This window comes from Eurosta solidaginis, chromosome X (genome assembly GCF_040869045.1).
Source record: "Eurosta solidaginis isolate ZX-2024a chromosome X, ASM4086904v1, whole genome shotgun sequence".
NCBI lineage: Eukaryota > Metazoa > Arthropoda > Insecta > Diptera > Tephritidae > Eurosta > Eurosta solidaginis.
The window spans coordinates 4,822,228-4,847,387 of NC_090324.1; the positions used below are offsets into that span (position 1 = coordinate 4,822,228).

The 25,160-nt window shown below is 38.5% G+C and overlaps 1 protein-coding gene across 1 annotated transcript in view; it reads right to left on the reverse strand.

Moving 5' to 3' along the window:
• Window positions 1–25,160, reverse strand: part of Ca-alpha1D (Ca[2+]-channel protein alpha[[1]] subunit D) — a 6,221,746-nt gene that overhangs the window by 3,994,853 nt on the left and 2,201,733 nt on the right. Inside the window, exon 13 of the mRNA XM_067758067.1 lies at window positions 13,942–14,270. Coding sequence (XP_067614168.1) covers window positions 13,942–14,270 — 329 coding nt within the window. The remainder of the gene's footprint in view (window positions 1–13,941; window positions 14,271–25,160) is intronic.

Below are 25,160 nucleotides of genomic sequence, written 5' to 3' on the forward strand. Positions count from 1 at the left end.
CAAATCAACACCGAATTTACTTGTAGGAAAAACCCTGGTTATGACAAAACAAGATGGATGTATCCGGTAAGAGTACTTAATGAGTTCAATTCACCAATCAAACTGACCAAAGGAGCTATATTGGGAAGATGCCAAGAGGCTGATGTAGTAATTAACTGTGAGCAGCTCCAGGAACACGTTTCAACCAGCAAAATTGATTTTCCAAATGACATCACGCCATGGACGGAGTGGCTAGAGGAAGACTATCACAGTAAGGCAAAACAACAGCTTCTAAAGTACGCAAACATATTTGACCAGGATGGCTCCAAACCAGGCCGCACCAAAGTTCTGAAACATCAAATTGACACTGGACATGCGAGGCCGATCCGTCAAGCTCCTCGTATTGTTCCACTTGCGAAGCGGTAAGGTGTAAGTCAAATCATATTAGAAATGAGCAACAGTGGCGTAATCGAACCATCAGCTAGTCCATGGATCTCACCGGTAGTACTTGTAAAGAAGAAGGATGGAAAAATGAGGTTTTGCGTGGACTACCGGAAGTTGAATGACGTTACGAAAAAGGATAGCTACCCCTTGCCAAGAATTGACGACACTCTGGAATCGCTCTCTGGTACGAAATCGTTTTCCTCACTGGACTTGAAAAGCGGCTACTGGCAAGTGGAAGTGTAGGAGGAAGACAAAGAGAAAACAGCCTTCAGTGCCGGTGATGGTTTTTGGCAATTTACAGTGATGCCTTTTGGACTATGTAAGACTCTTGGACTGTGACTCATGGATAAGTGAAAGGACTACATTGCAAAACATGCTTAGTGTACCTAGACGACATCACCGTATTGGGAAAGAACTTCGAAGAACATCTGAAGGACTTGGGGGGGTGTTTTCCAAAGAATAGCTGGTGCTGCTCTGAAATTAAGTCCCAAAAAGTGTTCGCTGTTTAAAAAGGAAGTAAATTATTTGGGTCACAAGGTAACGACAGAAGACATCTGTACTGCGAATGAAAATATAGAGGCAGTAAAGGACTGGCCAAGGCCACTGAACCTGCATGAATTGAGAAGTTTCCTCGGGCTGTGCACATATTACCACCGATTTGTACCAAACTTTTCAAGCGTAATCCATAGCCTCCATGAGCTTACAAGAAAAAATAAAGCTTTTGAATAGAAAAAGGGGCAAGAGGTTGCTTTACAAACATTGAATGAGCGTTTGTGCATTACCCCAACGTTGGCATATCCGATTCCAGAAGCAACATGTATTCTAGATACAGATGCGAGAGGATATGCTATAGGAGGCGTTTTGTCACAACTGATTGATGGAGAGGAGAAGGTAGTTGCATATTACAGCCGTTCAATTGGAAAACCAAATAGGAACTACTGCGTTGTACGGAGAGAGTTGTTGGCATTGGTAGAGTGCATTAAACATTTTCACAAACACCTCTACGTCCAGCGATTCCGCGTCAGGACAGATCACGCAGCGTTGAACTGGCTTCTGCAGTTCAATAATCGGGAAGGACAATTGGCACGGTGGATCGAGTGACTACAAAGCTATGACTTTTCCATTGAGCATCGAAAAGGTAGTACCCATGGAAATGCTGATGCAATGTCACGAAGACCATGTAGTTTGGAATGCAAGCACTGTTCAAATACCGGGGCTAAAGAAAACATTATATATGTCCGGCTAATGATTATGACAAGTACGGATGAATGGGACAAGGAACAACTAAGGAAGTGTCAGCTAGAAGATACTGATTTGTCATATTTTATGCAATGGCTCGAATAAAACGAAAGACCAAATAGAGAGGAGATGTCAGCATAGAGGCCCATTGCGAAGTCATATTGCGCACAGTGGAACAGTTTAGAATTGATATCCGGTTGCTTGAATTGAGTATGGGAGAGTAAGGATGGTCAATGCAAGAAGAAACTGATAGTTGTTCCCAGGAAAAGGATTCCTGAATTTCTCAGCGAGCTACAGAATGGTCCACGTGGAGGTCATCCAGGAATCACGAAGACGCGCGAGAAGATTAAACAGAGATTCTATTGGGTTGCTTGCCGTCAGTCGGTCACTGAGTGGATTGCGAAATGCGAGGTTTGCAACAGAGCGAAAGGGCCCAAAACCCGAAATCATGGCCAGATGAAGCAATATAACTCAGGTGCGCCATTTGAAAGGGTCGCTATGGATGTCGCAAGTCCATTTCCTACTAGCCACTGCGGAAGCAGATATGTACTGGTGGAAGCGAAAACAGTAGCAGAAGTGTTTATAACCAATTGGGTTGCAAGGTATGGTGTGTCAATGTGGTAACATTCTTGCCAAGGCAGGAATTTCAAATCAGCTGTGTTCAAGGAAATGTATAAATCATTGGGCATCCGAAAAATACGGACAACTGCATTGCATCCTTAGTCCGATGGTATGGTGGAACGATTCAATAGATCCTTGGAGGAGCACTTAAGGAAAGTAGTGGACAAGGTCCATAAAGAGTCGGATCCCCGCATACCATTATTCTTGATGGCTTACCAATCATCAGTGCATGAGACAACGGGCCAAACCCCTGCAAAAGTAATTTTTGGAAATGACGTTCCACTGCCAGGTGATTTGAAGTTTGGAATAGATGCCGATGCGGAGAGAAATGTCAAGAAATCCACTGGTGTCTTGGAAGAAGAGCTGAGAGAAATACACGATCTGATAAGGCAACGAACAAAGATTGTGAGTGACAAGATGAAAGCCAGATATGATAAAGCAATTAATTCGGAAAGTTTTCAGGAAGTTGATTTGGTGCTGTTATACAACCTACAACGGAAAAAAGGTTTGTCCCCGTAATTGCATTGTAATTGGGAAGGCCCATATAAAGTTGTAAAACGGATCAACGATGTAGTTTACCGCATACAAACCATTGGTCAATCACGAACCAAAATGAAAGTGGTTCATTTGGAAAGGCTGGCGGCGTTAAATCAGGAAATTTATTTGATCGGGATGATCAGTTTTAGGTGGAGGGCAGTGTGACGAATATTAGCAACACTAAAAGATACTATCATCTCTAAGCCGACACTAAGCAGTCATTTGTATGTACACACACAAATCAATCATTATGTCTACACATATGTACATGCAAGCAGCGGAGAGATACGCACAAGCACATGAATATATCTGAGATACTCACAAAAGTATGCAATCATCGGTGGAAGTATTACTCACATATACACGCGCGAGAGGCTACAAACGTGCATCTGTAGTTTATAGCTGGTAACTAAGTAGTAAATTCTTGAAGAAGAAACGCCTAGAAGTATGCGAACGAGGCAGCAGTGAGTATAAAAGGAGCGAAAGCTGAGTAAGCAGAATCTGTTTTATTTAAGCACGCTATCAGTTGCGAAGTATAAGTGTTATTGTGAAGTATTTCAAACTAGGCTAATAAAGACCATTTTGCATTATTTAATATTGGAGTTATTTATTCAACAGTTTAGTGATATGAACATTAGTAGAAGTTTGCAAGTGGAATTGCACTAAATTCTTTAAAATATAAAAGAAGGCGATTTAACCTTTAGTCCATTTTTACTGAAAATATTTCCTTGTTAAAACGCATACATGTGGACCAAATTTTTCGTCGAGTTAAGGCTCCAGAAACGTTGGGTTGGGAAATGCATTATAAGAAAGGGGCAGTGCCACGCCCATTTTTCAAGATTTGATTTTTTCCCATTTCTTGTTATAATGGCACAAAATACGATTGGTACCAAACTAGTTTTCAGATCGCGGGTTCGAATCGAGCTCAAGGCCTAACAATAATTTTTTATCATTATTATTGTTATGATAAATTTTTTCTTAATTGAAAAAATTTTTTTTTTAAATACTAGTTTTCGCTAAAATTTAACTTATTATTTTTGCTTACGACCCTTTTTAAAGTCATTTATATAAAAGTGGGTGTGGTCCTTAACCAATCTTATCCATTTTTATGAGAAATATTTCCTGCTATAAGGAAAATATGTGTATCCAATTTTGTTACGCTATGTAAATTTTTCTTCGAGATATGGCTCCCGAAACATTGAAAATCTCTTATAAAAAAGGGGCGGTGCCACACCCATTTTCTAAAATTTTAGTGTTTTAAAATTTAATGTTATAATTCAATTTAGAATGTAAAATTCTATTAACACAAAGCTCTTTTTCGCTAAGATATAGCTTATTATTTTCGTCTACGACCCTTTTAAAAATAGTTTATATAAAAGTGGGCGTGGTCCTTAACCGATCTCGTCCATTTTTTCTAGAAATATTTCCTGCTATAGGAAGAATTTGTGTACCCAATTTTATTACGATCCGTAAATTTTTTTTCGAGTTATGGCTCCCGAAGCATGGAAAATTGCTTAGTCATTCAATGGGCGCCCATTTTTTAAATTTAAAGTTTTTCCTATTTATTTTTATAAATCCACGTGGGAAATAAATACCATTGATATAAAGCTCTTTTTGCAAAGATATAACTTATTTTATACGTCCACGACCCTTTTAAATATCTTTTATATAAAAGTGGGCGTGGTCCTTAACCGATTTTATTAATTTTTCTTCAAAGCATTCCTTATAGTAAAGGCAACCCCTCTGCCGAATTTTGTTACGATAGGTTTAACGATTTTTGATTTATGATTAATAATATTTGTAAAATTAATTTTGTCACTAGAGGGCGGTGCCACGCCCATTTTTAAAATTTTTCATCAAGAGTCTCAGTCCACACGATAAATTTCAGCATTCTAGGGGTATTATTTACTAAATAATCAGGTTTTTTGTGTTTTCCAAAATGTTATATATATAAAAATTGGGCATGGTTATCATCGGATTTCGCTCATTTTCAATACCAATCTATTCTGAATCCAAGTAAGTCCGTGTACCGAATTTGGTGAAGATATCTCAATATTTACTCAAATTATCGTGTTAACGGACAGACGAACGGACGGACGGACGGACATGGCTCAATCAATCGGGTAGTTTATTTTTATCTGAGGGCCAATATGTGGGTGATCCAGTAGTGAATGGAGTTAGTTTGAGACGGAAAATAGCCTGATATAGTTGCCTTCCTTTAGGGGTGATAAGGCGAGAGCCCCAGAAGGTGTGTTTGGCCTTGTAATCACCGCCAACTAAGAATCGATTTCCAAGAGTTTTGAAGAAATGTGCATACTCTTCCGTAGTGATAGCGTGTCTAGGTGGGCTATATATAGCTCAGAGCGAAATTGGGCCATTCGAATCTTCGACAGTAATATTAGTGGCTTGGATAGCACAGTGCGGTACAGGTTTGTATTACAATGCTTAATACTGCTCCTTATTGGGATACCTGATCCAGTATGTGATCAATTATCTGGGTGTTTTTTGTGATAAAACTTATATTTATGGACTTCAAAGTAGCTTTTATCAGTAAAGTGGGTCTCAGATATGAGAAGTATGCCTATATTGTGGGTCTGGAGTAATGCCTATACTTCAAGTAAATGCTTGGAAAGACCATTGGCCAGATAATGATCTTTAAGGGGTCGGGGGTGAACAGTTTTTAGTAGTGAGGGTGACAAGAAGTGTCATTATTGTTGTGATTTGCTGCATAAGTTGTTTCAATAGAGCGATCATTTCTCGCATTTCACTACCATTTTGGATTAGATGCGTATATGTTATTTGGGTTAGCATTGCTAGCCTTTGAGCTGGGTTGGGGCCCTTCTAAGGCTTGAGCATACGATATAGTGCTGCTAATTGGGTTGACTTGGCTTAAAGATGCATGTTGTTTGGATTTCTCTTTTCCATTTGAGGTAACAGTACTTGGGTTAGTTTTTTTCCTCCATGATGGATATTTTATGTTTTGTAAGTTTGAGCTGTGTAGGGGCCCTTCTAAGGCTTGAGCTTACGATATAGTGTTGCTGGTTGGGTTGACTAGGCTTGAGGATGCACCTTGTTGATTAGATTTCTCTTTTCCATGTAACAAAAAAAGGTAATTGGGTGAGTATTTTTCCTTAGTGGTGGGTATTTTATGTTTTGTAAGTTTTTATAGACCGCGTATCCTTTGTAATTGGCTCGGTGATTACCTTCGCATAAAGCGCATTTGACATCATCAGATTTGGATTTTCGACTACATTCTGCAGACATGTGGCTTCCAGCACATTTTATACATACAGGTTTTCGACGGCAGTAAGATTTCGTATGACCATATTGCTGGATGTTAGCACATTGGGATATTTCCCGCTTTGGTTCAGGTTCGAGATTGGCCTGTTTTTTGACTCTGTACTCTTACCTGGTCTTTCGCGTTGGCGTTTAGAGCGTGATACATTCTTCCATTCGTTGGCTGCTGGAGTCGGGCTAGTGACTTTTTGTGTGGGTGGGACTTGTTAATGAGTATAGAGTAGTTGCAATTGTTTAGTACGCTCTTAACGGAGGTGGAAGCTTGTATTAATTCCCGTCCATTATGTGACATTTCAACAGGTGCAAGCGACTTATCGCTTTTAACGCCTGGTCGCTTTCTGGTAGGTGAACCATTTCGGGCGATTCCAGAACCTGGAACCCTGCAACAAAGGCAGTGGGTCTTTGCTATTCGTCAACATTTTTTGCGCCGTCATCAGCTTGGAACTACGTGCTAAGTGGTTTCGTGCATTACCAAATTTTCAGTTATTTAACTTATTTAAGTTTGAAATTTAAGGGTCAGCCTTTCTTTTTTCTCAATATAGTCATCGGTATTTGAGTTTATATTTTTTCCCAGTATATTCTCAGAAATATTAAATATTAATATTTCTCTACCTATTTTTAATTTTCTATCACTTACTTAATTACTTAATTGCAGTTTAACCGTTTAACAATGCGTTCGTCCAACAAAGAGCGACATTCGGTTCTTCGCTCTGCCAACTGGAGCCAATCGGTCAGACCAAGTGGGTTTAAACCACTTTCATCCTGGCCCTTCCAGCGAAGTGGGGACCGCCCTCTTCCTCTGCTTCCATAGACGGGTTCCGATAAAAATATTTTCTTAGCCGGATCGTCATTTTTCATTAGCATAACATGGCCTAGCCAGCGAAGCCGCTGCGTTTTAATTGGATAGACTATGTAGATGTCTGAGTAAAGCTCATTCAGCTCATCCTTAAATCTTCTACGGTAATCGCCAACGCGTGAAGGTTCATAAATCTTTCGAAGAACTTTTCTCTCGAGCACTCCCAGAGCCGATTCAATTGCTTTTGCCATGGTCAGTGCTTCTGTACCTTATAACAGGATAAGTGACGGTTTTTAGTGCATGATTTTTATTTGCCGAAAGAGGACTTTCAATTGCTTACCTAATCCAAAATAGCAATAGTTGGCAAGACTGATCCTTCTCTGGATTTATTTTTGTTAATGCTGGTTCCCAAATAAACGAAGTCTTTTACTATTTCGAAATGATGACAGCAGGTTCCTCGTTTTGTCCTCATTCACCATCAAGCCCATCTTTATCGCTTATTTTTCCAGTTTTGAGTAAGCAGAATTAACGGCGCGGGTGTTTAGGCCGATGGTATCAATGCCATCAGCATATGCCAGTAATTGGTCGCTTTTATAGAATATTGTTCCAGAGCGGTTAAGTTCAGGAGCTAGTATAATTTTCTCCAGCATCAAATTAAAGAAATCGCACGAAAAGGGTCACCCTGTCTGAAACCTCGTTTAGTTTCGAATGGCTCGGAGAGGTCCTTCCCAATTATGACTGAGCTGACGGTGTTGCTCAACGTCATTTTGCACAGCCGTATAAGTTTTGCGGGGAAACCAAATTCAGACATAGCGGCATATAGACAGAGTCTTTTCGCGCTGACGAAGGCAGCTTTAAAATCGAGGAAGCGGTGATGTGTCTCGATTTTTTTCGCGGTTTTTTTTTGGCGCTTTGGCGCTTTGGCGCCTTGTGAAAATCTTTGCGATGATAGATTTACCAGGTCTGAAGCCGTAGTAATAAGGCCCAAACAGCTAATTCATGGTGGGCTTCAATCTTTCGCACAATAGACTTGACAGGACCTTATATGCGATATTAAGAAGGCTGATGCTGCGACAGTTGGCGCAGTTTGCAGGGTACCTTTCTTGTGGACGGGGCAAAGAACACTTAGATTTCAATCGTCGGGCATGTACTCGTCCGACCATATTTTGTAAAGAAGCTGATGCATTCGCCTTAACAACTACTCGCCGTAATTGCATGGCACAGCAGACAATCCATCGGCGCCTGAGGCCTTGCTGTTTATTAATCTGGTCATTGCTATACTGACTTCGTCATTACAAGGGGGTGTGGGAGGTGGGGCACTTATTCCATCACCATCGATTGCAGGGCCGGGCTCGTAACCCTGTGCAGTAAATCGCTGTCTCCATTTAGGAGAGCAGAGGAGTGTTCCCTCGATAATCTAAGTACTCTTTGGACATTGGTTACTAGGTCGCCGTTTTCGTTCTTATAGGAGTTTGCCCCGGACCTAAAATCTTCCGTCTGAATTTTTTGGTAAAATTTGCGGGCATTATTCCTGGTGTCTTCAAGCTCCCCGCATCCGCCCTGCATTTTTCTTCCTGAAAAGGCATCTCACTCCCTTTTTCTACCAGCGGTAGCGTTCACACACTCTTCTTGTTGCGTTCCTTTTTATACTCAGCTGAGCAGAGCTCACAGAGTATATTAACTTTGTTCGCATAACGGTAATCCGTAACGGCATAATCTAATCGAGATAGATATAGACTTCAAAATGATATTGGTGAAAAAAGAACATCATTTACCCATGTCCGTCCGTCCGTCCGTCCGACTGTAAACACGATAACTTGAGTAAATTTTGAGGTATCTTGATGAACGTAGGTTCCTGGGCGCTCATCTCAGATTGCTATTTAAAATGAACGAAATCTGACTATGACCACGCCCACTTTTCCGATATCGAAAATTACGAAAAATGAAAAAAATGCCATAATTCTGTACCAAATATGAAAAAAGAGATGAAACATGGTAATTGAATTGGTTTATTGACGCAAAATATAACTTTAGAAAACACTTTGTGAAATGGGTGTGACACCTACCATATTAAATAGAAGAAAATGAAAAAGTTCTGCAGGGCGAAATCCAAAGCCCTTGGAATCTTGGCAGGAATACTGTTCGTGGTATGACATATAAATAAATTAGCGGTACCCGACAGAAGATGTTCTGGGTCACCCTGGTCCACATTTTGGTCGATATCTCGAAAACGCTTTCATATATACAACTAAGGGCTACTCCCTTCTAAAACCGTCATTAATACTTTTAATTTGATACCCATACTGTACAAACACATTCTAGAGTCACCCCGGGTCCACTCTTATTGCGATATCTCGAAAAGGTGTCCACCTATAGAACTAAGGCCCACTACGTTTTAAATAATCATTAACACCTTTCATTTGATATACATGTCAAACAAACACATTCCAGGGTTACCCTAGGTTCATTTTGCTAAATGGTGATTTTCCCTTATTTTGTCTCCAAAGTTCTCAGCTGAGTATGTAATGTTCGGTTACAGCCGAACTTAGCCTTCCTTACTTGTTAATGTAGCATTTACTTAGAAGAAATTTAATTAAAGCAGCTTTGAAAGCAGATAAAATCTCATAAGTATTTGTTTTTGTTGGACATTTCTATTTGAAATTTCGTATCGTAGTTAGTTTAACTATTGCTATTGCATTTTGATTTATGTAAATGCTCTAGTTTTTAATTTCACTAGAGACTAACTATTGCTTACTGCATTTTGATTTATGTAAATGCTCTAGTTTTTAATTTCACTCGAGACTAAATGAGCTACCCATATTGATATAATCATCTTAATCGTACTTAGTTGCAAAATATGATGGAAAGTATTATAAATAACATATTTTTTTAAATTATTATTATTCTCTATATCCTTGGGAAAATATTACCTATGTAACATTATTTATTGCGTGGGTTCATAAATGGGGTGAATAGAAAACCTATTCTTTCTTTTCATGTATGCAAAGTGACCAAATCAGCTTTTAAATTTTTCATTCAATAAGTCCCTCTTTATTCACATATATTTAACATATCAAGCTAGTTCAAGGGTGACGGTATGTTGAAATTTTTTTTTTCGGTTAAATAAATAAAAAAAAATGTTGTCTTTAGCTTTAACATTAAAGAACGTGTATTTAGAATATGATATGAAAAGGTTATATTAAAAACTCAAGCGCATGCGCCGGCTTTTCTTTGCCATTTCATCTAAAACTTCATCAACGGTAACAATTTGATCACGGTGGATGCTTAGTGATGCACATCCATTCAAACGATTTTTACTCATCGTGTTTCTCAATTAGTTTTTAATCAGCCTATGAGTTGAAAAAGATCTCTCGTTCGTTGCCGTGGTTACTGGAAGCGTACACAAGATTTTCAACAACATGTGAACATTAGGAAAAGCCACAGAATCGCATTCCTGTAATATTAATCATAGATAAATTAATAAAAAAAAACCGAAGTACCGTATTTACCGAAGATTACGCATTGCGCATGTAAACATTAGATCATCTCTTTTTTATGGGCAATTCTTACGACAATTTCCTTTAGCTCTTGTTTTTTTCTCTCTTTCTTTCATTCGCTCAAACAGTCAACTGTGACGTAGTTGCGCAGAACGAAGCAATTTTGAACTCGTGAATGCACAATCTGGTACGTGGTCTGTGCACTCATGTTAACAGAGTATATGTGGAACTCAAGAGCGAATTGGAAGTTTCACAGAGTTGCACTGCCACACCGCCATTTTATACAGGGTAAAAGTGTAACGCTTTTGCGTTGCGAGCAGGCAACAATTTTCACAAAAGAACGAAATACCCCGTAAAGGCGTTGCCTGTTTTTTAGAATAGAACAACAACCCTTGCGCATCGTACAAAAAGCGTAACACTATAGCCATAAAAGAGAACGCTATAACGTATACGTATATAAAATTCAAAAGAAAGAAACTGATCGAATAGAAACAAATTTTATTTAAAAAAGTCATATCTACACGGAAAAAACACTAATGTGTTTTTTACATTTCAAAATGTGAAAAACACATTATTTTCTCATTTATCAAATAATTTGAATTTTACATTTTTGAAATGTGTTTTTGATATGAAAAAAAATTTAGATATTACATTATAATAATGTGTTTTCCACATGGAAAATAATGTCAAATTTGCATTATATTTCGAAACAGGAAATGTGTATTTCGAAAAAATGCTGTAAATTTAACATTATTTAAATGTGGAGAATAAAATCAAAGCACGAGAATTAGTATCGTTTAGTTCGGCAAACCAAAAAGAACCGTAAGCAATGTTTATATGTATTTTTATATGTAGCTTGTCGCCGTGACGTAGGGGCAGAAGAATCATGCAAATATTCAGACGCATGGAGTTTTCATATTTGCCTTTTCATTCCGATGAATGTAATCGCTTTTGAGGCAAACGAGCAAACGCCTGAATTGATTATATTCACGCATGCAATAAGATGGTTGATTTTAAATCAATGTCGATTATGTTCGTTTAAGCAAGTTGGATCTTTGAACACGATCATGTTGCCGAATGTAATCGAACGTTGTTGTGTTCGATTTTTGCTGTTCTCTGATATGTATGTAGATGGTGTTAAGCAAATTTACAAGGAAACTTCTTTATGAAATTATAGTAGAAGTTAACATGTACATTTGTATATTTAATATATTGCAGAATTATTATGAAACAGAATATGATTAAAATATAAGTGTTCACTTCGTACATACATATGCTTGCATATTAAAAATATAATATCACCAACAAAGTAAATACGTAGCAGAATTTTAAAGAAATTTATTAACATAGACATAAAAACATCAAATATTTGAATTGTAACGACCTAAAAAATCGAATGATCCGGGGGCTAGGGGGGTTTAATTAAATTTTAATTTAACAAGTAAGGAAGGCTAAGTTCGGGTGTAACCGAACATTACATACTCAGTTGAGAGCTGTGGAGACAAAGTAAGGGAAAATCACCATGTTGTAAAAAGAACCTAGGGTAACCCTGGAATGTGTTTGTATGACATGTGTATCAAATGGAAGGTATTAAAGGTGGACCAGGCCTGACTCTAGAATTTGTTTGTACGATATGGGTTTCAAATGAAATGTGTTAATGATAATTTTAAAAGGGAGTGGGCCTAAGTTCTGTAGGTGGACGGCTTTTCGAGATATCGCCATAAAGGTGGACCAGGGGTGACTCTAGAATTTATTTTGTACGATATGGGTATCAAATGAAAGGTATTAATGAGTATTTTAAAAGGGCGTTGGCCTAAGTTCTATAGATGGACGCCTTTTCGAGATATCGCCATAAAGATGGACCAGGGGTGACTCTAGAATTTGTTTGTACGATATGAGTATCAATTGAAAGGTGTTAATGAGTATTTTAAGAGGGCGTTGGCCTTAGTTCTATATGTGGACGCCTTTTCGAGATATCGCCATAAAGGTGGACCAGGGGTGACTCTAGAATGTGTTTGTACGATATGGGTATCAAATTAAAGGTATTAATGAGGGTTTTAGAAAGGAGCGGCTCTTAGTTGTATATGTGAAGGCGTTTTCGAGATATCGACCAAAATGTGGACCAGGGTGATCCAGAACATCATCTGTCGGGTACCGCTAATTTATTTATATATGTAATACCACGAAGAGTATTCCTTCCAAGATTCCAAGGGCTTTTGATTTCGCCCTGCAAAACTTTTTCATTTTCTTCTACTTAATATGGTAGGTGTCACACCCATTTTACCAAGTTTTTTTCTAAAGTTATATTTTGCGTCAATAGACCTATACACTTACCATGCTTCATCCCTTTTTTCGTATTTGGTATATAATTATGGCATTTTTTTTCGTAATTTTCGATGTCGAAAAAGTGGGCGTGGTCATAGTCGGATTTCAGCCATTTTTTACACCAATACAAAATGAGTTCAGATAAGTACGTGAACTGAGTTTAGTAAAGATATATCTATTTTTGCTCAAGTTATCGTGTTAACGGCCGAGCGGAAGGGCAGAAGGTCGACTGTGTAAAAAAACTGGGCGTGGCTTCAACCGATTTCGCCCTTTTGCACAGAAAACAGTTATCGTCCTAGAATCTAAGCCTCTACCAAATTTCACAAGGATTGGTAAATTTTTGTTCCACTTATGGCATTAAAAGTATCCTAGACAAATTAAATGAAAAAGGGCGGAGCCCCGCCCATTTTGAATTTTTTTTTATTTTTGTATTTTGTTGCAACATATCATTACTGGAGTTGAATGTTGACATAATGTACTTATATACTGTAAAGATATTAACTTTTCTTTTAAAATTTGAATAAAAAATTTTTTTTTTTTAAAAGTGGGCGTGGTCGTTCTCAGATTTTGCTAATTTTTATTAAGCAGACATATAGTAATAAGAGTAACGTTCCTGCCAAATTTCATCATGATATCTTCAACGACTGCGAAATTACAGCTTGCAAAACTTCTAAATTACCTTCTTTTAAAAGTGGGCGGTGCCACGCCCATTGTCTAAAATTTTACTAGTTTTCTATTCTGCGTCATAAGTTCAACTCACCTACCAAGTTTAATCGCTTAATCCGTATTTGGTAATGAATTATCGCACTTTTTCGATATCGAAAAAGTTGGCGTGGTTATTGTCCGATATCGTTCATTTTAAATAGCGATCTGAGGTGAGTGCCCAAGAACCTACATACCAAATTTCATCAAGATAACTCAAAATTTACTCAAGTTATCATGTTAACGGACAGACGGTCGGACGGACGGACGGACGGACATGGCTCCATCGAATTTTTTTTCGATACTGATGATTTTGATATATGGAAGTCTATATCTATCTCGATTCCTTTATACCTGTACAACCAACCGTTATCCAATCAAAGTTAATATACTCTGTGAGCTCTGCTCAACTGAGTATAAAAAATGACAGAATTCAAAATCATATTCTTTCCCTGTATATTTGAGGCGAATTTCACCATAAGTAGAGAGATATGTCGTACTTACAACTTTTCCATTTCTATGCAGTGTTCATCCACATCCGTCTCAATATGCATATTGCGGTCGTCTTCACCTTCACCTGTTGAAGTTGGACTGTGCGATTTGTTTTCTTTACCATCATCAATTTCTTCTGCATCTTTTTCAATAGTTGTCAAAGAGTCAGCATCAGCTAGATTGTCTACTGCGATGGCCAAGAAAACGTTAAGTAGAATATAATTGCCACAAATAAATAATATAATAAAGTATATGCACGCCAGTGCTCCAATTGTCTTTATTCCTCCATATGCCAGTATTCCATCGTACATTACGACATTCCAATCTTCTCCAGTCAAAATCTGTAAAAAGACAATTAAAAGTCAATAGCCCGTAATCGTATGCCAGTGCTCCTAAAAGAATGATAGGTTGATAAGAAATTGCACCCAAAGCTGGCATCGGGGGGTCTTTTTCTGACAATAAATCTGTTTCAATGTTTGAATCATAGCTGATCCCTTTTGGAAAATATAAGCATTTTTCACATTTCTGATCATAATCATTCCCGATTTATATCAGAAAGAAAAATTATTAAACTAAGCTAACTTGAGTAAAAGTAATTGCCTGTATTAGTATCGCTCGACAATAAAGTTCTAATTCTCATGGACGTTCTAAGCTAGACCCCTAGGTCTTTGTGTTTACTGCTTTCCAGCTGGTAAATTTAAAAGGTTTTTCCATTTTTTTTTTTTTTTTTTTTTGTTTTTATCGGCCTATTGATAAAGGATTTAAGGTTCCATTCGAGCTCAAAGCTAGAACAATAATTTTTATAATAATTAATGTTTTTTTTTTATTTCTCTATGATTGAATAGTATTGGAATATTAAACAAAAAAACCTACATATATTATCAGTGATTTGCAACAGATGGCGCAACGCTGATTGGGTATAAGTTGGTAAAGAGGAATAGAAGTAGTAATTTATCAGTCAAACAAACCACCGCTGTATACCTAATTAATTAGCGCATCGTGCTTAAGCGTACTGATGATGAAGGCTTAGCACTCTTCGAAATGGATCTATATGTGCAGCTATGGTAGCTTGTCTAAAAACTTATTACCTACTATTCCAATAATTTTTTCAATTATAGCAAAATTAAAATAACAATAATTATCATAAAAATTATTGTTCTGGCCTTGAGCTCGAATCGAAACTTGAGTCCCTTATCAAGAGGCCGATAAAAACAAAAATACACAATTGTTCATAAACCAAGAGCAAATGGGAATGCCATCAGCAATATATGTATAATAAAACACGCATAATGCATTTCATAGAAATTGTTGTTGTCAGAATTTTGTAAATATTTGAATTTTTAATTATTAAAATGCTAACTTATATTTCTTTGCACTCGTATTTGCGATAAAGGTGAGGAAATAGGATATACATATCTGAATATGATACTCGATCAAATAAGCAAAAGGTTTACTAGGTATGAGCCTGTGTGTTCATACAAACAAAAGCATGAGCATCAACTTAGTAAGGCACCTTTCGCGAATCCAGTCGGAACCATGTCGATAATTTGCCGTGACGGGAAATAATTTATTTTGCCGTATAATTATTTCCCCGAATTTTGGGGTGCTTTGATTAGTTGATATCAAGTTAGCAAAGCGCCCCTGGAAAACAGTGTTAGAAACAAGATATTAAAACCGGACTTGCGGCACAATTTGCCGTGATTTTGCCGGGAAAGGATAAATTTTGCCGTGCAATTATTTCCGGAATTTCGGGGTACTTTGCAAAGTATAAATTTTGCCGTGTAATTATTTCCCGGAATTTTGGGGTGCTTTGCTAAGTTGACATCAAGTTTGCAAAGCACCCATGGAAAACGATGTTAGAGATAAGATATCGAAAACCCACTTTTGAAGTGTAATTATTTTTTGACTTTCAGCACATAGTACCTTTTTGCAAACTTAACGAAGCACCATATGGAAAGCCCAGTAAGAAACAAGATGTCAAAGCGGAATTGTGGCATAACTTACCGTGATTTATCCGGGAAAGAAATCATTTTTTCATGTAACTTTTTTTTAAATTTAATAAATTTAATTTAATTAATACTTATTTATATCATTTTTTTAAGAGTTTTGAATATAAAATAAGTTCGGCAGTTACGCAATGATCATCACTGATTGCCTGGGACTTGTCCTTTTTATCATCATATGCGACCCAGTAAGAAACAATATGTCCAAACCGGAATTGTGTCATACTTACCGTGATTTATCCGGGAAAGAAATAATTTTTTCGTGTTACTTTTTTTTATATTTAATAAATTAAATTTAATAAATACTTATTTATATCATTTTTACTAACAGTTTTGAATATAAAATAAGTTCGGCAGTTACGCAATGATCATCACTGATTGCCTGGGACTTGTCCTTTTTATCATCATAAACGACCCACTTGTTATGCCTTCTAGCAATTTCTATATAGTGCCCGAAATCAGTCGCCGATCTTTGCATAACTGAGGGTCCTCTTTACTCTACCACTCCCAGTATTTTATATATCCAGTGCTGTCAAGAGGACAGGTATTTTTTGGAGAACTTGGTGGACCTCATCGTGGTAAGGCCCAAACATTGGTCACTTCCATTTTTAAGTATGGGCAACTTTCGATGAAGTGATAAAATCACATCATTTAGATCCTGGTTGGTCTTTGATAGGTAGTACGATTTTATTTTCTTCCTCGGTTCTCCCAATCCACGCCAGATTTGAACTTCATTTAGAACGGATTCCGGTTGTGATGGCTTGTGACTGCAAGGAATACACAGCCTTTTTTCCTGTAACCCCCTTCTCCTCTCCTTGGAACTACATTTTGCACAAACATGGGCGCCAGATGCGTAATCTTCATTTCGGCACGCACGACAAGTCGGATTTGCGATATTTATATCGGAAGATAAATTCTACAAAGGTGACCTTTCCTTTTCTATTCCAGGCAAAAACGCTTTGCTTTGCTGGATATTATCATCTTCAAAATATTTTTGTAACTCGTTCTCATTTTGAAGCTCGGGGTTTTCTAATAAAATATCCATTAAACTTTCTAGCAATTCATTCGAGAACTGTCCATACCAGCATCACAAAACTTCGGAGTTTTGATCTGGTTAGTTGTTTATTAATGCAGTTTACAGTTCGCAATTTTCCCTCTTGTATTTTACTAGTTTCTCAAAAGCGCCATCAACCCGGTTTACTTTGTTCAAAACTTAATTTTACATAGTTTTATATTCAAGTATGACAGCGGAACTACTGGCTGGAAATCGTCCACAGCCGAATTGGTTCCAAAAAATGCTGGACCACAACGGATTTGTCGGCAACTGTTTTAAATACGACTTGAAAATTTGGAGAATATCTCCGAATCAAGTCATCTCTTCTCCCTTTGCTCAGATTGTGTGCAACACTGGTTTATATTTCATTAATCCATTTTTTGAGAACGCTTTTTATTTATGTCGTTTTCGATTTTAGGTGTTTTCTCCAGATCTTTGTCTTCATTCAGCAAGCTGTTCTCCAGAATCTTTTCCCCCTCCGGTGTCACCTGAGTTATCAGGTTTTTCATGGAATTCATAGCTGCTTTTAAAGTTGGGGCTCCATTACCAGCGCTCTCCATTTTTGAAATCAATGGTAGAGCTTCGATAATCTTGGTTGCTTCGGTCTGGTTTTGATATAGAATTAGTTGTCCGATGTAGGTTAGGTTAGATTGAACTGGCCGGTCCATGACGACCTCACATAGACTGTATGAGTCCGTAGTGTTACCAGTTCGTTTTAACGACCAAACTGAAAAACCCTATCTAAAACCAGGACCTATGTTATAAAATAACTACGTCCTCTTGGCAAATAATAAAAGTTTCCTAGGAATTAAGCCACTTGCTGCTTCTAGATCTGACAGCTGTATCACTCCTAATAGCTGGAGTCTTAGCCTGGCAAGCACAGGGCACAAGCACAGAACGTGCTCGATCGTTTCCTCCTCCAGCCCGCACTTCCTACATCTGCTATCACTGACCAAGCCTAATTTACAGGTATGTGACGCCTGAAGGCAGGGTCTAGTCAGAATACCCGTCATCCTCCTTCCTTTTTAATGATAGAAGCAAATTTGTTAGTCTAAGGTTGTAAGACCTACACATAATCTTCGACACTTTACAGCCCCGCGCTTGAACCCACGCCTTTCCTACTTGGTTGATCATATGCACCTCTCGCCTTCGCTTAATCTCGCCAGTTTAGCTGGGACGTCTACGGAGCTAGCTTCAAGGGATGTGCCCCTTTTATCTAGTTAATCCGCTTTTTCATTCCCATCTCTTCCCATATGCCCTGGGACCCAATATAGATGTATGCTTCTCCCTGTCCCGATTCTCTCCAGGGACTGCTTAGACTCTAAAACGCATTTAGATGCTATTCTATGCGAGACTATTGCCGTAATTGCTGCTTGACTGTCAATATAAAAGTTAACACGGTTTTAGATTAAGATATTCTCTCCCAGGGTTTCTACTGCTTTGGTTACGGCTACTATTTCCGCTTGGAAAACGCTACAGTAGTCCGGCAGCCTGTAGGATCTGTTTGTTTCCGGATCAGCACAGTATACCGCAGACCCTACTCCATCCCCTACTTTGGAACCATCTGTGTACAAATGTATCGCCTCGTCCGCCGTTTGAGCACCCTTGCGCCAACCGTCCACCTCTATTGTGGCCTTAAGATCGCCCTCGAAGCGCAGATAGGGAATCAGGTAGTCTGTCCGTCTTGTGATTGATCACGCTATACTACTATGACCGTATGATCTGCGCTCAAGCTGCCCCGAGGCACCGATCCTAGTTTCAGTTGTTAACGCTAGGTTCTTTGCTACCAGATCTACAGTTGGAATGTGCAGAATGGCATACAGTGCAGCCGTCGTGGTTGTTTTCAAGGCTCCCATAATGCTAAGCATTGATAATCTGCATACCCCTCTAATTTTTTGAGGTATGTTGTTTTTTGCGTTGCTTTCCACCAAACAAGAACTCCATAGTATAGAAAAGGACTTACAATCACTGCAAAAACCGAATGAGAAAGAGAGGGTGATAAGCCCCACTTACACCCCAGCATTCTTTTACATGCATAAAGTGCCGATAAAACGTTCGTCGCCCTCTCCTCCACGTTGAGCTTCCATGACAGCTTACTGTCTAGGATGATTCCTAGAAATTTTGTGCAAGGTTTCTCCTGTAGGGCCACCCCACCTAACTTAGGCCTGATCCAATTTGGGACCTTGTACCTCTTTGTAAACAAGACCATATCCATCTTCTCCGCGTTGACTTTCAACCCGACTTTTGATGCCCAGGTATGAATATCCCGAAGCGCCCGATCCATCGAATAGCTAATGGTTAGAAGGCACTTTCCACTTATGACAATTGCAACGTCATCTGCGTAAGCCGTATGTTTTACGGTTACCTCATCGAATCGCCTGAGCAGTTAGTTTATGACCAGCGTCCACAGCAGAGGTGATAGCACCCCTCCCTGCGGCGTGCCCATGTCCACTGTTGGCCTCGTATAATCCCCATTGTGATGTAATTTTCCTGCAATTTAACATGCAGCTGATCCATCTCGTTAAGCCTGGATGTACTTTAATGTAATTAAGACCACACATAATCGCCCATTTAGAAGCATTATAAGACTCCTAGAGCATATTCCTTGTTTTTCAGGGCTTTCTCTATGCTTATTACCACCGTATGCAATGCGGTGTCTACAGACTTGCATTTGGTGTACGCATGTTGTGCGGCTTGTCCGATGTAAAACTTAAAGAATTTTTTTACCTACTTCTTTTCTGGAGATAAAAAGTAGCCCAATTCTTTATATAATGAGCTATGTCAATTCCAATTTTGGTTTTTGGTGCCTTGTCCGACATACAGGCTTCAAGATATGCGCCAATGCTCTTGCAGTCCATGAAAGCGATGTAGCAAGCATTTAGAAGCGCTTTGGATGAATCACACACATTAGAAAAAGATTTAATTGAATATTGGTGCGATTATGCACTGAGAGTAAAATATTCCAAGGGGAAAAAATGACGACCATAGCCATCTTTGAATCTCATTTTTATAATGGAGCTTTATGAAAAAATAAAACTTTGTGTTTTCCCAAAAAATTAGAATCTTGGATTACATGAATTTATTATAGATAGAGCGTTGGTAATATATATAGACATGGTTAAACTAAAGGTTTGCTCGTTTTTGACACTGACAACTAATATGGAGCATAAGTTGTTCTCGAATAGTGGAAGTTTTTCAAAGAATTTAGCAGGAATCTCCAATGGTGGTAGTAAAACAGAATCACGGTATTCTTGTACCAGGTTCAAACGAATCTGGTTGGAACGATGCAATTTCCAATTAAACTATTTTTCGGACCGAATGTAATGAGAACAAGTAAGGACGGGACTGTCTTCGGCTGTGCCGAAGACTTCATACCTTTCATGAATGGGGCTGAACAATAATCTTATCCCGCTCGTAATCTCCGAATAATCGGATGTATAAGATAAGAAATATATAGTGAACAGATCTACATACCTTAACGATTTTTAAGATAAATATAAAATAAAAAACAGGTAGGTACTTTGTGTGAGGATGCAAAGTTTCAGGTTTTTTGTGGTCTGCGTGTAAAGCTATGACTACGAATCACGTATTTCAACAATATATGACGTAAACGTAACTATTTGATGAAATTTGATGAATTTTGAAGCTTCTAGCCGTAAAAAGGGGGCAAAAATTAGAGTTTATATGGGGTATATAATATATATACCACCGATCTCTATGATTTTTTCAGACAACAATATATGCTATATACGTAAGCATATGGTGAAATTTGAAGCGTCTAGCTGTTAAAAAGGGGCAGAAATTGCGCACAGTTTCTTATCTGAACAATCAGTTGTATGAGATATATACTATATATACCACCGATCTCAATTATTTTTTCAGACAAAAATATATGCTATACACGTAAGCATTTGGTGAAATTTGAAGCTTCTAGCTGTTAAAATGGGGAAGAAATTGCGCAAAGTTTCTTATCTGAACAATCGGTTGTATTAGATATATACTATATATACCACCGGTATCTATGATTTTCTCAGACAACAATATATGCTATACACGTAAGCATTTGGTGAAATTTGAACATATCTAAACGATTTTTAAGATAAATATATGTTACATCCTAAATGCAACTCTGCAAACCTAAACTCATACCGACATATTAGTTGTATATAACCCTTATGTATTTATACATGTAACTATTAGACATAAGATCATACCACTTTTCAAACGGCACTCTGAATAAATATTGTCAAGCGAACGGACACGTTTTTATTTCCTCTGCGCGAAAAAAAAACTTCTACAAAGGTTATGGGCCCAGAAATCGTTCTGGTTCTTTGTCTAGTCGGTATACAATAAAAATTAAAGAAAAGTGTAAATTAAAGAGTTAAATTAATATATCGGTTTAAATAAATAAAGTTATTAAATTAAAATGTCTAATTCGATCGCGAATGTAGAAAAGCTGAATGGCGATAACTATGGCACGTGGTCTATCCAGGTTAAGAGCCTACTCATCACATTGGATTTATGTAGTGCAGTCGTGGATGCTTGTCCAGAAGAAGAAGCTGGAAAGGCGGTTTGGCTTAGCATCGACAAAAAGGCCCTAGCTACTATTACATTGACTGTTAAACCCAGTGAACTTATACATATCAAGCACTCTGGAACAGCGAAGAGTGCATGGTATACTTTATTTGCTCTGTATAAGTCTGATACAGCGTGTAGAAAAGTAAATTTATTCAAAAAATTGGTGCGCTTTAAATTTACAAGCGGCGAAAAATTCTCGGTTCGACTAAATGAGTTTAGTTCTACGGTAGATGAGTTGAAGGAAATTGGTATGACAATAAACGGTGATTTTTTGTCTGTTTTATTACTTTGTTCATTACCGGACGAAATGGAAAATTTTGTGGTGGCGATTGAGAGCCGCGATACATTGCCAACTTACGATCAACTTATTTCCAAAATTTTAGAAGAAGAACGTAGGCAAGGAGTCCGGCAAGACAGCGGTGAAAGCGTTTTTTCAGTAAATGACAAGCACCGAAAATTCAGAGTCAACAGCAGCAGTGGCGGGAGCGCCAGCGCCAGCGGCAGCGCCAGCAACAACTTGAGAGGAGGTGTAAGTGATGGCGACAACAGCAACATTGAACGAAAAGAGGTTGGTATGCGAAATAAGAGCATCCAAAATAACAAGTCAAAAAACATTAAATGCTATCGATGTGGGCGGAGAGGTCATATTCGCTCTCAGTGCACGAATGCTAGCTATAATAATGCATCAAGCGACAAAGCATGGTCATTAGTTGACGGAGAAACTAAGCTAAGCAGTAGATGGATTATTGATAGTGGCGCGACTTCACACATGTGTAAAAATGCTAATTACTTCAGCTCTCTTAGTCGCCAAAAGCATAAGATTGTATTAGCATCAGGTGGAAGCATTTATGCACATGGGAAGGGAACAGTAATATTGAGAACTAAGTACTCCAATATTAAATTACGTGACGTATGGTACGTTCCAGGCCTTCACTCTAATTTCTTTTCCATAGGCAAAGCTATTGTGAGTGGAAATGTATTTACTTTTTCTGGATCAAATGCTATAATGACAAATAGTAATAAAGAGACGGTTTTGACTGCTTCGTTTACGAACGGTATTTTTTTCGCAGATTTAATTGCAACTACAGCAGTCGAAAGCATAAATGGTGTAATCAGTGATGATGCCAACGCTTGGCATAGACGGTTCGGTCACTTAAATGTACGAGATTTACATAAATTATCAAACTTAAATATGGTAAATGGTTTTAATGTGAAAATACCGAAGTCTTTGGACTGTTTCACATGTGCTGTATGTAAAATTCATAGCAAACCATATCCGCAGTATGGTAGTGTTTTTACAAAAGACATTTTAGAACTTGTACATACGGATTTATGTGGGCCGATTGGGACTAGTTCGATCGGTGGAGCATCTTATTTTATTACATTTGTCGATGATTTCACGCGGTACATGACGGTGTATTTCTTAACCAAGAAATCGGAAGCATTTGAGAAATTTAAACTTTTTGCTGCGACAGCGGAGAAGCAGACAGGCCGCCAGATTAAAACGGTAAGGAGTGACAACGGAAAAGAATTTATTAACGCTGAGTTTAAGAAATACTTCGCCGAGAGAGGTATTCGGCATCAAACTACAGTAGTGTATACCCCACAGCAAAATGGTGTTGCTGAAAGGGCCAATAGGACCCTGGTGGAAATGGGGCGGTGTATGCTAAATGCATCGAGTATGTCACAAGCATTATGGGCAGAAGCCATTAGTACGGCGACATATGTACGAAATCGGTCACCTACGAAAGTGTTGGGTGATGTGACACCATATCAAAAATGGCATGGGCGGAAGCCGACGGTATCGCACCTTCGAACGTTTGGTTGTGATGTGGTGGTTCTACAAAAAGGCCCAAAACCAAGAGGCAGTAAATTTTTACCAAAAGGCAAAAAACTGAAATTCGTCGGATACCATGATGTAACTAAAGGGTATAGATTATTTGATATGACTTCCAAGCAAATTACAATCGGCCGCGATGTAATATTTTTTGAGGACTCATAAATGTAGTGACGAAAACTACGAGGAACCATTTTATATTGATTTTGGAGCAATTCCTAATAAAAAATTGAGCGATATTGATACCATGGCAGCAGCAGACAACGTGGTGAGTGTGCAAAATAATGCAAACGACGTCGAAGACGCAAGTGAAAATTCGAGTGAAGAAGAGGTAGAAATTGTTTACGGACGAAAGCGAGGGCGTCCAAGAATAGTACGCACGGGTAGCGTAGGAAGACCGCGTAAGGTGTATTGCTCTGAGGCTGGTCCTGAGATGTTGAACTCGGTAATTGAAAATCCGGATTCGGTAGCTGAAGCTTTGAGCTCAAGCGATGCAAAGCATTGGAAAGCAGCAATGCGGGCAGAATATGAAGCGTTGTTGCGTAATGGCACCTGGGAGTTGGTGGAAAAGCCAAACAACAAAAATGTGATTGGGTGCAAATGGGTGTTTGCATTGAAACGAAAGTCCGATGGTTCCATTGAAAAATATAAAGCCAGGCTAGTTGCATTAGGGTGCTCGCAAAAATATAATGTGGATTATCATGAAACTTTTGCACCGGTAGTTCGCCACTCATCAATACGTTTGATTTTGGCGTTAGCTGCAAAACATAGATTGTTGGTCAATCATGTTGACATAGTATCAGCTTACTTAAATGGTGAACTAAATGATGATGTATACATGCTGCAACCACCTATGTTTGAGGACCCGATTAATTCGCATAAGGTGTGTAAATTGAAAAAAGCTTTGTACGGGCTAAAGCAAGCTGGTCGCGAATGGAATCGCAAGGCAACAGATATTTTATTGAAAATGAACTTTGTGAGGTGCAAGTCCGACACAAGCGTTTATATTCGTCGTGATGGTGATAACATCAACCTTATTGGTCTATATGTTGATGATATGTTGTTGGCATGTTCGAGCAAAAATGATATGTTGAATATTATATCAAATTTAAACAAATTTATTGAGACTGTCGATCGTGGCCCGATATCATTTTATTTGGGCATGGAAATTGAACGCGTTGGTGATAGAGGTGAAATCACTATTCATCAAAGGCGGTACACAAATCAGATTCTTCGACAATGGGGCATGGTAAACTGCAGGCCAGCGGCGACTCCATGGGCTCCTGGTACGGCGTTAAAGAAATGCGATAAGCAGTGTAACGATCTGCAAACGAATCGTTATCAAAGTTTGATCGGTGCTCTTATGTACTTAGCTGTGATATCAAGGCCAGACATCGCTTATGTTGTATCCAAATTGTCACAGTTTAATGCGCATCCACATAATGAACATATGAATGCCGCTCAACATGTATTAAGATACTTGGCGAAGAATCCTGATGGTAAATTAACATTTTCTGCTAATTTTGAAGAATTCTTATGTTTCACAGATTCCGATTGGGGCAGTGATAGTTGTGACCGGAGATCATATACGGGCTATGTTATTATGATCGCTGGTGGGCCTGTAGCCTGGGAATCCCGAAAGCAACCTGTCGTTGCACTAAGCACGATGGAGGCCGAGTATGTAGCGTTGTGTCAGGGGGCGAAAGAACTGGTTTTCCACCGAAGTCTTCTTAGCGAAATTGGATTCAATGAGTACATA